Source organism: Ruditapes philippinarum, unplaced genomic scaffold (genome assembly GCF_026571515.1).
Source record: "Ruditapes philippinarum isolate M1 unplaced genomic scaffold, ASM2657151v2 ctg14216_1_1_1_1, whole genome shotgun sequence".
Classification (NCBI taxonomy): domain Eukaryota; kingdom Metazoa; phylum Mollusca; class Bivalvia; order Venerida; family Veneridae; genus Ruditapes; species Ruditapes philippinarum.
This window is the reverse complement of record NW_026864816.1, coordinates 7386-22268: the sequence shown is the minus strand read 5'-3', so window position 1 is coordinate 22268 and position 14883 is coordinate 7386. Positions and strand designations below refer to the sequence as shown.

The 14883-nt window shown below is 32.4% G+C and overlaps 1 protein-coding gene across 1 annotated transcript; it reads left to right on the top strand.

The window, feature by feature from the left end:
• Positions 1-2079: 2079 nt before the first annotated feature.
• LOC132726948 (guanosine-3',5'-bis(diphosphate) 3'-pyrophosphohydrolase MESH1-like) lies at positions 2080-8057 on the top strand (the record flags this gene model as incomplete). The annotated part of the gene is made up of 3 exons (XM_060712363.1): positions 2080-2135; positions 2978-3059; positions 4302-8057. Coding segments are annotated over 3 exons (425 nt in total), but the record flags the coding sequence as incomplete, so codon positions are not given.
• Positions 8058-14883: the final 6826 nt, after the last annotated feature.

The window sequence follows — 14883 nt, the reverse complement described above, 5'->3', positions numbered from 1 at the left end:
CCACTGAATTGTCAGTGCACAGGGTATAAACAATTGCCGTGTAAAGCATTTTATACACGGCTTATACTGCCTGCTGACATTTTTAATGAGTGAGATTTGAACATATGTAGGATTTGATAGGTAATTAGGGGTGGATTAAAGGTAATTATTATTGCATAGCTGAAAATCCCATGTGGCAAATTGACTCTTGAGCAGATTTTATCACGTGTCAAATTTGTGCATTTCCCGATTTTCACGAGTCAAAACCCGGATCCCTGTGTCAATCGAGAGCCCTGATTTATCTTTAAATCTCAATATGACACAATAGAAGGTAGTTGTTAAAAAATAAAGTAAATAACTTTTTGCTGATCATTAGAGAACACAAAATACTTTTTGGAAGTTGTTAATATCCAAAACTTTTTTCTTAAGACAGTACATGTGACATCAAAACATGACTAAAATATTTCTGAATCAGTCTGAGATGACTTTGAAAGCAGACATGCAATTATGACCGGGTTTAGACTGTTCCTAACCATTGGTAGATGGCAACAACATTTAGTTGATATGCAAATTAGGCTATCCCAAACATTCATTCTGACGATTTTACTTTGTGCATGTACCCCCTGCTTACAATTTTTATGTGTGCATCTAGAATTTTGTGCGTGAATTATGCACTGTAGTGCGTGAATGGGCATACTGTTGTACATGTATGACATCGCTTTGAGATATTTTTGCTTCAGGGCAAAGGTATGTCATATATATCGAAATTGTTCAAAAAGGCAAAGCAAGTTCCGCAAGAAAATCTGACTGAATGAAAAAACACAAACTAGCGTATAGAGACATATATTCTGACCTATTCATGAGCACAAGTAAAAGATAAATACCTTTTAAAAGCATAAAATTTGAATTTCTTATATAAATTAGCTGGGGAACTGCAAACAGAAAAATATGCAAAAGATTATTAAATTTAAGAAAATATACTCAGAAATAAATTGAAAAAACATATTTTTAGACAGTGCTGTTCCTAGTGCGATTTGGGTGAAAGCGTTCCAACGCTTTTATATTTTGCAGCGATATTTCTCACTTAATTGGGAAGAGGCCTTAGCCACTTGATATTGGGAAAAATTATCACTAAAATTGCTAATTTGGGAAGTAAAAAAGCAGGTTTAAGTTCAGATTTTTGGGGAAATTTAAATTGGGAAGAGGCCTTTTATCAGAGTCTGTTATATAGGTAGGAAACTCACTCAGTTTGGATCATTTTTCACAATTAAAATAATTAGTCCCCTACCACTTTAACCGGAGGGGACTTCTGGTTTACCCTCCGTCTGTCCTTCTGTCTGTCAGTCTGTCCCCAAAACTGGATCCCGCAATAACGCAAAAAGAACTGAAAATATTTTAATGAAATATTTTATGTTGAAAATTCTGGTTGCTATGGCAACAAATACATGTAGACTGAATTTCAAGATTTCTGATTAAAATTTTTAAGCTTTTTCACTATAAGTTCTTTATTTCTTAAGGTGTTTACTTCAAACTTTAAATATACGTTTCTGGTCATCAACCACATCATATGTAACAAATATACTTAAAAAAGAGAAAGGTTGAAACATTAGTTATTCTTATTCATCCTGAGAAAATTGGACCTTTTGATTATCTGTTGTATAAACATAATTTCCTTACTAGGCAGGGAAACTTAACACATTACTGTGATATAGACAAACTAAGAACTCAAAAGATTTAAGTTCTTTCATGTCATTCATTCACTGGTAAATTGAATGGCCAATGGCCCATCAGAATGTTGCTGGGGTTCTAACCGGAAGGGGACTTATGGATTGCTTGCAATACCATGATAATTGCTTGTTATTCAAGGAAAGCGGAGTGATCAAATGATCTGTAATTTTGCACACAAGTTATTGGTCTATTCTACTTACATCAAATAAAATATTAATCTCGAAATATTATTTCCAGTCCAGTCATGTCAAAAAAAAAACTTCAGTGGAGTCCCTTTAATGTTTACATCAGAGAAAAAAAATGGTTGCTATGGTAACTGAAATTGTAAAAAGAAAAAATATAATTCATATTGTAGCATTTTTTTCTCTTCAGGAGTGGCTTATATACTAACAGAAGAGGCTGGTGTTACTGATGTCCATGTCATTCAAGTAAGTAACTCCCATTATATCAAGTCAGGGCTTTTTTCCCTTCTATATAATGGCCCCCCTTCACAATTCAAAATTACACATTTTTTTCACAAAGCAAAAAAGAAGATTAACAATTTCAAAAGAGATTTCAAGAAATATTGGGACTTTGTCTTCAAAATAAATTGTTTACCTTTCGGTAAAACTTGATTTACGCCAATTGCAATAACACAGAAATAGGTTTAATCAAGTTAAATTGTTTTTTCGCATGTTAACTGAGTTTATGTACCGACTTGAAGCAGATTTTACACAGGTCAGAAATTATGATCAACTGTTTCCAGTTTCAAAGTGTCCTGAGTGCCAAGTAATATGTCTTTTTTTTCACAATTTTATAATATATCACACTTTTTTTCGCAAAATGAAAACCTAAGCCCCTTCACAATTTTGACAAAAATATGTCCTGCAAGTTAATACAGGGGCTTGGAGATCCTAATGCCAGACTTGTCCGACCCAGGACTTTATGCCAACAGAGAAGCAGATTTTTCCTTAGAACCAAGATAATTTAGCATTTAATAAAATATTCATTATTAGCATAGTTTGATACAAGTTTATGACACCTCTTAATTGTTTTGTAGTAAATGGCTATAACAGGCACTTACATGAGGATCTGATGACAAGTTTTGTAAACTGTTTCTGAAAGGCCCATTGTGCTCAATATGTAAATATTTCAAAGCATTTTTCCAGATGCATGCCATTTTTAATGAAAATTTTGAAAATGTATATTAATTTAAACTATTGTGAAGTGAATTCCCATAGATTATCAGTATACTGTATACTGTTTTGTATTTTATTATTTTTATTTTAAGGCTGCCTTGCTACATGATACTGTTGAGGATACAGACACTTCTTTCGAAGAACTGGAGGAACATTTTGGACCAGAAGTTACAGGTATGTGTGTGTTCATTTAGATTTTAACAGTTGTATGGTTGTAGTTTTGGTAAAATGGTATAAATTAAAGGAACTCCACCGAGGTCCAATAGCCTAAAATAATAAATTCTGAAATTCTTTCTGATATCAACTGGTACATTTAAATTTGAAACCAAGCAATAGAATGATAATATATAGATATACAAGGTATAAAATTGATAACCAATTTTTATGCGATTTTGGCTGATTTGAGTGAAAAACCTTTCACTGGTTTTCGTTTTTTGGGCTAATTTGCACAATAAAATTGATTATTTCTGGGAAAGAAAGTGAGAATTTTAAATTATCGGAAATTTTGTACATGAGTTATTCATTTAGACATACATCATTCTAGTTATACAAAAATCTTGAAAATATATTTTCAGTCCTTTCAATTTTTAATCTATATAGTGTATTATGAATACCCCCCCCCCCCCCAACCCCTTGTTTACAGCTATAGAACTCTTTCTTACACATGTAACACATCAGTATAAATTACATTTAAAAATGCTTAAAACACTTAAAACCATAACATTGATAAGTTTTACAGGGTATATGATACCCAGGGTATGCACAGATAGCTAGCTGCTTTTAAACACAGGCATAATTAAATTAATGACATTATGTATTATCATATTAAAAATTAGATGGATATGATAATTCAGGGTTTCAAATAATTCTTTTCTATGTTTGGTACAGGGGAGATTAATCAAACCATAACTGTTTCACCTTTCAAATACAGTTCCTTCCCTTGATGATATTTTGTTTCTATACAATTTCTTTTTTCTAGGGAATTTGAAATTTACAAATGGTTATGATAGATTGATTATAATGGTATAAAAAATTTCCAATTTTAAAGTGTAGAGCACTAAATGAATCTACTCAACATTAACTGAATACAAATGTTACTGATGTGATTGTTTTGCCTCTTATACTCATCAAAACCATTGAACTTCATGTATCAATCACATGGTTTTATTTCATCTATTTGTTGTGGCTTACCTTTTGTTAGTCCTGTTATTATGTTTTGGAGGTTATTCAAGATAAACTTTAATTTAAATTCCTCAATAACCAGGTTACTAACTTTAAGTCAGGTGGCGGCAACAAATTCTACCTGTCTTCACTTAATCAAGAGCAATTCTGCTTTGAAATATTAAAATGATTAAACCAGAAATATTCAAAATTCAGGTCTGGAAATGGAGGTAACTTTAACTTTTATACTTTCAGGTCTAGTAAAGGAGGTTACTGATAATAAATCGTTACCAAGTCCTCTACGTAAACTCGAACAGATCAAGCATGCTCCTAATACGAGTCCGAAAGCAAAGCTCGTGAAACTAGCTGACAAACTGTATAACCTTCGAGATCTAAATCGTGCAACACCTGAAGGCTGGACCGAGGAACGTGTGCACAAATATTTCGAATGGGCGTCAAAGGTGGTGGCAGGCCTTAGGGGAACAAATGAAATCATGGAGAAAGAACTTGACAAATTATTTAAGGAAAGGAATGTTCTATAATGGAACATTATATTTGGGCAGCTGCATTTTACGCTGCTCCTGATGAAACTAAAAGTGATTGACCTTTGCCGGCAGGAGGGAGCCTCAGGCTAGTCTGCAGATTAACGTCACATGACCTTGCTCGATACTGTTAGTTTTTTTATCTGCTCAAATTCAAATTTTTTATTTTGATATCCCCAAAAAATTAATGGACTGACCCATATAAATGGAAGATGGAAAAGTCCATCTACGAAATTCAACTGATTATGGGGTAGGATTTTGTGTTTTGATTAAACTTATTTTCTGTGATACTATTTTACGAAATTGTTGCGATATTATTTCTCATATTTTCTCATGTATTGCCAGTCACTAAATTTCCATATAATTAGCCGCAAAAATATACTGATAATGATTATTTTACATTTTTAAATGTCATTGTCAAATTATTGGTTATGTTTGTAACCCTTTTCGGAAAAGATCCTTAAATTGGGAAAAATTATGTGACATTTTTTTTTTAAATTTGAGAAATTTTTTAAATGTTAAAAAACTGCCTTTTAGATAATTTTTAAATTGTATTCAAGTGTACAATCATATTGTCGGTCACTTCGATCTATTACATCAGTCAAAACAGATCATTTGTTGTCAGAAATTAAAAATGTTGATTTTTTTAGGCTGCTGTTAGATTTCTTTCTTCTAAATTTGGGGGAAAAAATTCCAAGTTATTTTGTATTGACAATAGAGACCTTACTCTGGCTTCAGGTAGAAAATGCCAGTATTTTTTGTTTCCCACCTGAACAAGTAGAAAATTTAATTTTTTGCAGATGTTATATATTTTTAGCTCGACTATTCGATAAGAATAAGTAGAGCTATTGTAGTCACCCGAGCGTCGGCGTAACCACTTATGTTAAAGTTTTTGTAATAGTTCAAATATTTCAAAGTCCATCGACATATGGCTTTGAAACTTTGCACACTTGTTCACCATCATGACCCCAACCTGTAGACATGAGGAGATAACTCTATCAAGCATTTTGACAGAATTATGCCCCTTTTTGACTTAGAATTTACGTTAAAGTTTTTGTAATACCTCAAATATTTTCAAAGTCCATTGACATATGGCATTAAAACTTTGCACACTTGTTCACCATCATGACCCTAACCTGTAGACAGGAGGAGGTTACTCTATCAAGCATTTTGACAGAATTATGCCCCTTTTTCGACTTAGAATTTACGTTAAAGTTTTTGTAATAGTTCAAATATTTTCAAAGTCCATTGACATATGGCATTTAAACTTTGCACACTTGTTCACCATCATGACCCCAACCTGTAAACAGGAGGAGGTAACTGTATCAAGCATTTTTTTTACTTTCAAGCACTAAGAATAGTCGAGCGTTGCTGTCCTACCGACAGCTCTTGTTTGTTGATATTGTATACAGAGGTCAGTTTACAAAAATGTTTGTGTGTGCATTGATATTACATTCCAGTATTTTGATATTCACTGCCTTTACAAAGGCTTTTTGTATTTTTATTGTTTTCCTATTGTTGTATAGTAAAGATATATTTTTTACACAAATAAATCTTGATGTATCAAACCTTAAAGGGACAACACTGAGGTTGTTTTGGGGATTTTTTTTTTGGCATGACGGTACTGAAAATAATTTATTTTGAGATTTATGTTAAATTTGATGTAGGTCTAGACCAATTACTTGTGTGCACATTTTCAGATAATTTGCTTTCTCCCTTTTCCCAGAATTATTCTAAATGTGAAAAGTGGCCAAAATTTGAAAAGCATTACTACTTTTTTTCATTCAGATCAGGCTAGAAATAGCACACACACAAAACATTAAGATAGGACTTTCAGTCGTTTCTGAGTATATATCTTTATGATTTTTTTTTTTTTTTTGCACATCAATCTATTTTAAAGGCCCATTTTGCCTCGGTGATGCGTTCATTTTTTATTACCCAGGATCGAACCCGGGACTTTAGCAGTGACAGTCAGTGGTCTAACCAAATGAGCTTATAAAAGTGCCACCTATATTTGATATTCCTTAAATTTTGAATGGACTGTTCCGAATTCAAAGATGGCCAGGCTAGTCCATTACAAAAATTAAGCATGCTAAAAGGATGGAATACTTTTCCAACATGAAGTGCCGTCCTTTCTGTGAACCGTGTAAAGGTTAAAAGATAAAAATCCTATTCTGTGTACCAGGCTACATTGCAACTTGGATCAATATCTGTGTTTACAAAGTTAGCATAAAAATGATTATATTACTTCGGGTATGTTTTAGCATAAAAATGATTTCTTCGGATATATTTTATAATTGAATTGAGACAAACCACACTGATGTGTAACCATGTCTAATTAAAAATTTCTAGGCAGTGGACCTAATATCATGACTGGGAATTTCTTGAGATGTTTATAATGTATATGTATTTCTGCAAAGGTTGATTTATATCTTGAAATATATACCTACCTCTACATACCTGTAATTTTCCTTAATGGTTGTGATTTTAATAATTGTCATAAGGACAGACCTGTGGAAAAAAAAACATCAGAGTTTATTTTTTGTTATGACAATTATCAGCAACTGACACAATGTTGCAGGATACAAAATAGCTATTGATTATTAATTTTACATAAATGTTTTATGCTAGAGTTTTTGAAACTCCCTGGCTACTGCAACTGGTGAAATATTTATTTTCATACCACTCGATGAAAATTAATCCTGTATTTAAAGAAGAAACTTGAATATCTTCTATGTATTTCATTGACAGTTTTGTTTGTTTGTTTGTTTGATTGTGTTTTACGTAACACCAACACAGTATTTGTCACATAGCGACGTTAACAGCTTTTCTGCTCGAGGAAGACCTGAGGTGCCCTTCATTGACAATTTTAATAAAACTGTATTCCTCACTTAGCAGGATAAGGGTTAACTATGGTTGTTGACTTCAAACCATTGCCCCTCACCACTGTCAATTCGAGTCATGCAAGTGACTGGATTCTTTCATGTGAGGAAACTATCCAGCTAGCTTGCAGAATGTATGGGCTATTTGTCTGAAATAATGCATGGAGGGGCACCTGATGTCTTCTTCCACTCGTAAAGCTTTGAATTCTCCTTATTACCTTAACCGTGCTGATGGGACGCACAAGAAACAAACAAAAATAAAAACAATGTTTTAAAATGGAGTGCTGCCATCTCAGTGAAACATTTATCTACTGGAATAGGGACTAAATGAAATTGCCACCAATTTAAAGGCCAGGCCAGCATGTACACCCGTGCAGTCTAACCAGGCTCTATACTGTTTATGTCTTACTTTAAATTTTTATCAATGAATTTTTCAAAGTACAATGTAATCATACATTGAAGGTTTTGTTTTTAGCTGGGTAACAGTATTTAAATGTAGACTACAAATATTATGAACTGAGTTTAGATACATTTATTTTCTTTATATGATCTTTTGTTTTATCTTATACATTTTATAATAAATTATTTGTAAAAGTTCGCAAGTTTTTTATGTACTCTTGTTTAATCCCCATTCACTTGTAATGACTTCTGTACAGAGCTGGGTGAGACATTATTGGAAAACGCTTGGTCAAAGCAAAACCTCTACATGCATTGGGGGATTTCAATATAACTTGGCACAAATGTTCATCATTTAAAGGCGGAGTGTGACATTTAGGTCCATTTGGCCAGGGTCAAGTTAAAAAAAATATGAAAATATGTATTTGGACCATTTAGTCATCATTTATTGAGGGATTAAAACACAAATAATCTTTATCGTGTCTTCGGGTATGAAACATGTAATTAAGGTTAATATATATGCAAGTTCAAGGTCACTAAAGATGATAAAATGAAGAGATTTTGTCCAGAGCATATCTCCTACACTTATGGAGGGATTGTAATGGATCTTCATAGAAAGGGTCACCATTATGAGATGTGCCACGTGCATCAACCGGATCTCTAAGTGAAAGGTCAAGGTCACACTTCGAGGTTATTTGAAAATGCTTGTAAGGAGCAAACTATCTACATTCATCGGTGGACTTTAATGTAACTTGGCACAAATGTTCACCATTGTAAGACTAAATATCGCGCGCATAATCTGCTACCAATGTCAAGGTCGCAAAGCGAGGTCAAAGTTAAGATAAAACAGAAGATGTGTACACGTACAATTTAGTCATCATTTATTGATTTGATTGTAACAGAAATCAAACTATCAAGGGTACAAGTGTGACACATGTAATTTTGAGTTAATATTTGCAATATCAAGGCCACTAGAGATGAAAAAAAATATCCAGATATTGTCCGGATATAACCCAGAGCATATCTCCTTTATGCATATCTATAATGCCCACATCTTGTCAAAAGCTGTTGTGACGGGCGTATTTTGCGACAATATTGCCCTTGTTTAAAAGCTCTATTTCTAGTCCCGTCATGTCAAAAAAAAACCAGTCCATTTAATAATCGACAGTGTTTTAATTCAAAGAAAGGTTAATAATCACAAATCAAGTATCTTAATACACGTCATTTAAAGCATATCTGGAGATTTCGAATTTTGATCTGAGCAAAATTGTTGAAATTGTGTTCTGGGCAAATGCACTTTTATTATGATTGTCTAAAAAAACGGAGATTTGCCAATTGGCCATGAATATCGAACAGTTTTGCACAATACTGGATGGCATTTGTAACAAGTAAATGCCCAGTTTACCTTCAACAGCTTGAACCGGAATTGTTTAGCCGTTTCCTCTACGACAGAGCCAAACCAGTCTGCCCAACGTGCAGTTTGACCATGCTCTATACTGTTTTGAGCTCTATTCTATGAATTGGCATACTGAAATTAAAAGCTGGTCAAATCAGTTAAACAAATTTTAGAAAATAGCATCTTAGGGGGGAAATAAGCAATACTCTTTTCTACATTTTTTCCAAAGACTTGGATAGTTCATTGATAGACTAAACAATATCTTCTGATACGCACAGTGATTGGGTGTTATGTAGCATATTTACTTACACTGGCCTTTCCTCATGTTTGCTTAAAATAAATAAAGAGGCTGACAAAGCTAAAACATAAACAAATGGATGTATTTTTAGTTAATATTTAAAAGCATTTGTAACGCTTTTCCTTAATTTGATAAATATCTTTCTAAGATTAATTTATTGATTTCTTAGATAAATCTATCAATTTCATAGATTAATTTATCAATTTCTTAGATTAATTAATTGATTTTTTTCTGACCCTCTGGTCCCTTCTTTGTCGAGGCGAGTGTGTGTGTGTGGGGGGGGGTAACCTTTTTTGGGGAAATAAACGTTGATCACGAATAATATAGTGTGGGTCAATGACTTTTTCATAGTTATAGACAACAAAATAAGAGCAATCGTGTTTAAAATGATTGATATTCGAGGCCATCTAATAAGAAATCACAGTGATAATATCATCAATTAAATTGTCTTTATCAAAAATAAGATGAGTAGTAGTTGGCAAGACACATTATCTCTTCGAATAAGTTTTTCTTTCTTTTCTTTTTTCATATTCAATTCCCTAATCGCACGGAGTGGGAGTTGTTTTTTATTGCATGAACTCATTTGATAGGGAAAAAAATATTTATTTATTTTTTCGTTCCCATAGCTGCCAGGAAGAAACCGTTGGGAAATCAGTCCCGCGTACGCTGAGATTGGGCAACAAATAGCTAGAGAACGCTTCGTCAAATACCAATAGTCGTTGTTTTTCGGAATTGTTACGGAAAGAAGCGTACTATGTTTGCGCTGTTCCCCGTTTCATTCCGTCCGTCACACGATATATCAAGGGACTTAATCCCGTTTGCCTTCTTTAACCTCGGTCGTTACACTTATAAGTTACTCTTGGTAGGCCACTAAAGTTATGAGTATATGTAGCTTGACATCAAACAAATTGCAACACAAGCTTTCTTTAGTATTTTGCAACCAATATATATCCATGGACCTTGTAGTAAAACCCTAAAAAAATATACCTTCGGAAACTTGACTTATGGCAGGTACTTTACGAGTACCTGTCCAGGGATCAAAATCGTAATATAATATCGTAATATGTTTAATATGTGGCGACTGTCTTGTCTTCTATGTTATAGATTGGTAGTTTTTAAGCCAGCATGTATTTGGTGTTCATAAAAATAGAATTTGCAATGAATAATAACAGGTTTGGCCTCTTTTTTATTATTTATTCACTTGTGACACACAAGATTATTACCCCACCCACTCATAATAATATTGCAAAACGTTCAAATTGCATTATCTTAAAAATACCTAATATTTACAATTGAAAAGAGGTTCAAATAATATTTATATCACATAAGCTTATATAAAAAAGAAACATAATCACTTAGGACATTTTGAAAGCAAAATGTAACATACGTTACATCAATTAAATTGACATTATTCTAGCATCGTTTAACTATTTTTGAAAAATTCATGAAAATAAAGAAAACAAACTTAGTTATTTTTCCTAAAATCTGTAGGAACAAACAATGCATCTGGTAATATACTCAATTTCTGAAAGTAACTCGTTATTTAGTCTTTTCCTGTGTCATTAACATATTTGTACGTTACCAAAGTCTCATCTATCCAAATATTACCCATAAATGTTATGCAAACTATAACTTTTAACATGATTTAGTAGAAATAACTATTTATCATCGCCAGTATTGTCCAACTATCTATATTGCACAACACTTAAGTTAGTGAGGAATAAATGCTAAAAATGAGCCGTCGTTATGTCTTTAGTAATGCTTCAAAATTAGAATTTTATATGTACAAAATGTCAATCTTATGTCATGTATCATTTAGGTTGCTTTAAAAAATATTTCACCTTTGAAATTGAATGCCATCACATCTTGTTTTAACCTATTTATGTTTTTCTTCCTTATTATATAAAGAGATATTTAAAAGTAATCTCCACATCTCTATGTCTTTCATAATGCTCATTAGTTTGACTACACCTAGTCACATTTAAAAAAATGTTATCCTTTCAATAACTTTCAAAGTATTGCATAGTGGTTAGAAAGCCTTCTCCTGCTGTTTTTGATGGTCTTTTCACTAGATTTGCAAGTCGTGTTGATTGTATTAGCACTTTTCATGAAAAGAACGTCTTGAAATGACTGTTACTGTTACAACAATGGTGGTAACGTATTTTATCTGCCAGGAGGCCATTTACGCCTTTGATTCTTCCTAGGACCTTACTTCACGCTTAAAGTGTCTTGTTTTTACACAAAGACTTGATTTAAACATAAAAGTCGAAGGTTTAAACTTTACTTACAACATCGCCACAAAGTTTATGTTCTTTCTGCAACTTACACAGTTATTGTCTTAAATAAATAAACGTTCAACATTTTTTTCTTGTTTCTGAACTTCTAATTATATTATGGTCTCTTGCAGTTTTCTCTTCTCGTCGTAATGATAAAACAATACTCTTTTCTATTTTCATTTCAGTTTTAACATCCAGTCATCTAAAATGGAAAAAAAAAAATGGATTACAAAAAATATTTCTGGTTTTAAAAAATATAATACTATTCATCATATAAAAATAAAGAAATAAATTTTACGCCAAAAGTGAGTCCTCTTCAGGAGAAATGCCTAAATTTGGGTGCACTATAGAGCGAAACGTATGTTTAAGGTCAAATACAGCTTTCATGATCACAGATTCAATCAAAACCATGCCTGTAATTTTCAGTAAATTTGCTGTTTTTAATGCTTTCCGAGGGATCACTTACTTTTACCAGATATTTATACATCACAACAGCAGATGTGAAGTGCTGTGTTTGGCAGCCGTAAATGTTGCCCCGTACTTTCACTTCAGTGTTGTTTTATTTTTTTCTGGTCTTTTCGGGATCATTGAATCCAGCACTTTTAAGTGTTGAGAAATTAAGTATTGCTCAATCCAGTGCTTGGGGACATGAGGGATGTTGCACCTTTTCATTATCCCATCATATACAGAAGCTCAATCAAACCGGCTCTTGCAATTTTCATGTAAATTGCTTTTTTAATGCATCTGAGGGATCAAACTTCTACCAGATATTTAAATTACATCTGTAACTGTTATTGACGAGAGAAACAGAATTAAATAAAAGGAGGCATTTTCCTGTGGTCACATGGTTGTAGGTATGACAGGGCTTTCATTTTGGCTTATCAAAAAAAGCACACGCCCGAACTATTTATCAATCGCTTCATAGAAATGAGTTATATCCGTTCGTTTAGCCAATACTTTCAATATGATTCACAGACGAAATGCTGTAGTTTTAATAAATATAGGACGGACAGCATAAGGAAAGGAAAGCAAACAGATAGACAAACCCTATTAAAGATAGGCAGATGTTAACAGTATCTCAGAATCAAGTTTTACAACTATCAAATTTTATTTTTTGGTAAAGACAAAAAACAGAGCCAGACGGACAGAAAGGCAGATAGACATGTTTTTAAACAGAAAGACACACTGTGTATATGGACAATTGGACATACCATATTAGCACAAACATCTCTGATTCATTACGTTTTTATTGAAACTATCTTATCTCATGTGTTTGTAAAATTGTACAACGAATTTAACGCTCAAAATGGGGATCTATTACATGTACCACTGGCAAAGCAACAGTTAACTCCGAATATAGCTCCTCATCAATATTTGTAGCAAAATTTAGTTAAACCAAAGACACAGATAGCATGTTATCTATGTCTCTGGTTAAACCATGGAGCTCAACAACAATTTGAACTGCTTACTGTGACTGTAAAATAAGTTTTCTCCCTTTTTTAGAATCATAATTTTGAAATTATATAATCATTATAAATTTTGTATCTGTTTTTTACTCCCCTGACATCTCATATATCACTAGTATGTAAAAAAGATAATATACTCGTACAACGCTCAGTATTACCTTTCAATTCTTATCTTCCAAATGTTATTAAAATGAAAACATAGAAGCTATCATACACAATGACATTTTTATACCAAAAACTAATAATCTGTTAATAAATATCATGTATTTATGATTCTAAAATTAATAACAATTTATTCTAGATTTCGTGCATTGTTTACCCAAACACGCTTCCGTAGTTACATTTTGTAGCTACCCAGGATAAATTTAAATTTGTTTATTTTTATTTTTCCTACTTCATAAACATCTTATTATCAAAAAGAATGTTAATAGATAGGCTAATGATTATTTATATCTCATGATAATTGAAAAATCTTTACTGTTTTAAACGACAAACGCTGATTTATATACACGCGAAAACCCATTACAATTAATTCATTATATTTGATATTTGGGCATGTACGAGGCTAAAAGTAGTAAAAACAAATAAATATAATATGAAAATTTATACATACTTTGCACAACAGCTTCTAAATCCAACTCCAAGTAGTAAATGTATTAATTTCGGTATATTTAAATCGCGCGGCCTCATAACTTTTGTTTACCTCGACATAAAACTTTGTGTATGGTGTACATGCAGAGCCATATAAAAACTCGAAGTAAATGCAAAATTTGAATTGCTTTTTTTACTGGTTTGCCAAGGTTAGATTTTTTTAGGGTTTTTACCTGTTTTATATGATGTGTATAACAAACTAAAAATGTAAAAAAGCTTGTGTTGCAATTTGTTTGACGTTAAATTTTACTTTAATCGGACTATGGAGGGAATCTCGTTTTGACATTTTCAAATATGACCTTGACACCTGAATGTCGACGTCCTAATTACTTTAGAACAAGTATTAACAGAACAGCACAGAACAGAAATTTTATTAAGTCTTGTACAAAGTACATCATCTATAATACCAATACATTATATTCATATGTGTAATAGCTGCATGAAAATTTATAACAAACAAAATCAGGATATCACATTTTAAGTATACTACAGTTTCATGACAACAAAAAACAAAAAAACAAACATGTAGTTATGGAAAAAAATGTGCATTTACTGTATAAGTTTAGTTTTATATATAAATAAGATTAATTATGGACATTTTTTTTTAATCGAAACAAAACAGTTTGGAACTGAAACACATGTATTTTACGTTTTCCGAATATAACGGAAGTATGTAAGAAGAATCCGAATTTCACAAGACTTTCTTAAAAATAAAATGCTACCTACAAAATGCTACAAAATAGCCGCAACACATAGGAAAGTAACTTGTCAATCACCCCTCAATACTGCTTAATTGGATATCATTAGGACTGATTGCCTTTGTTGTCTATTTAAAGCAGCACGCCTCCAGATTCATGCTAATTTTCTTGAAAATCTTGAAATTGTATTTGAATGAGTAATATTGTGAAGTAACCAAAAGGAAGCAATTTA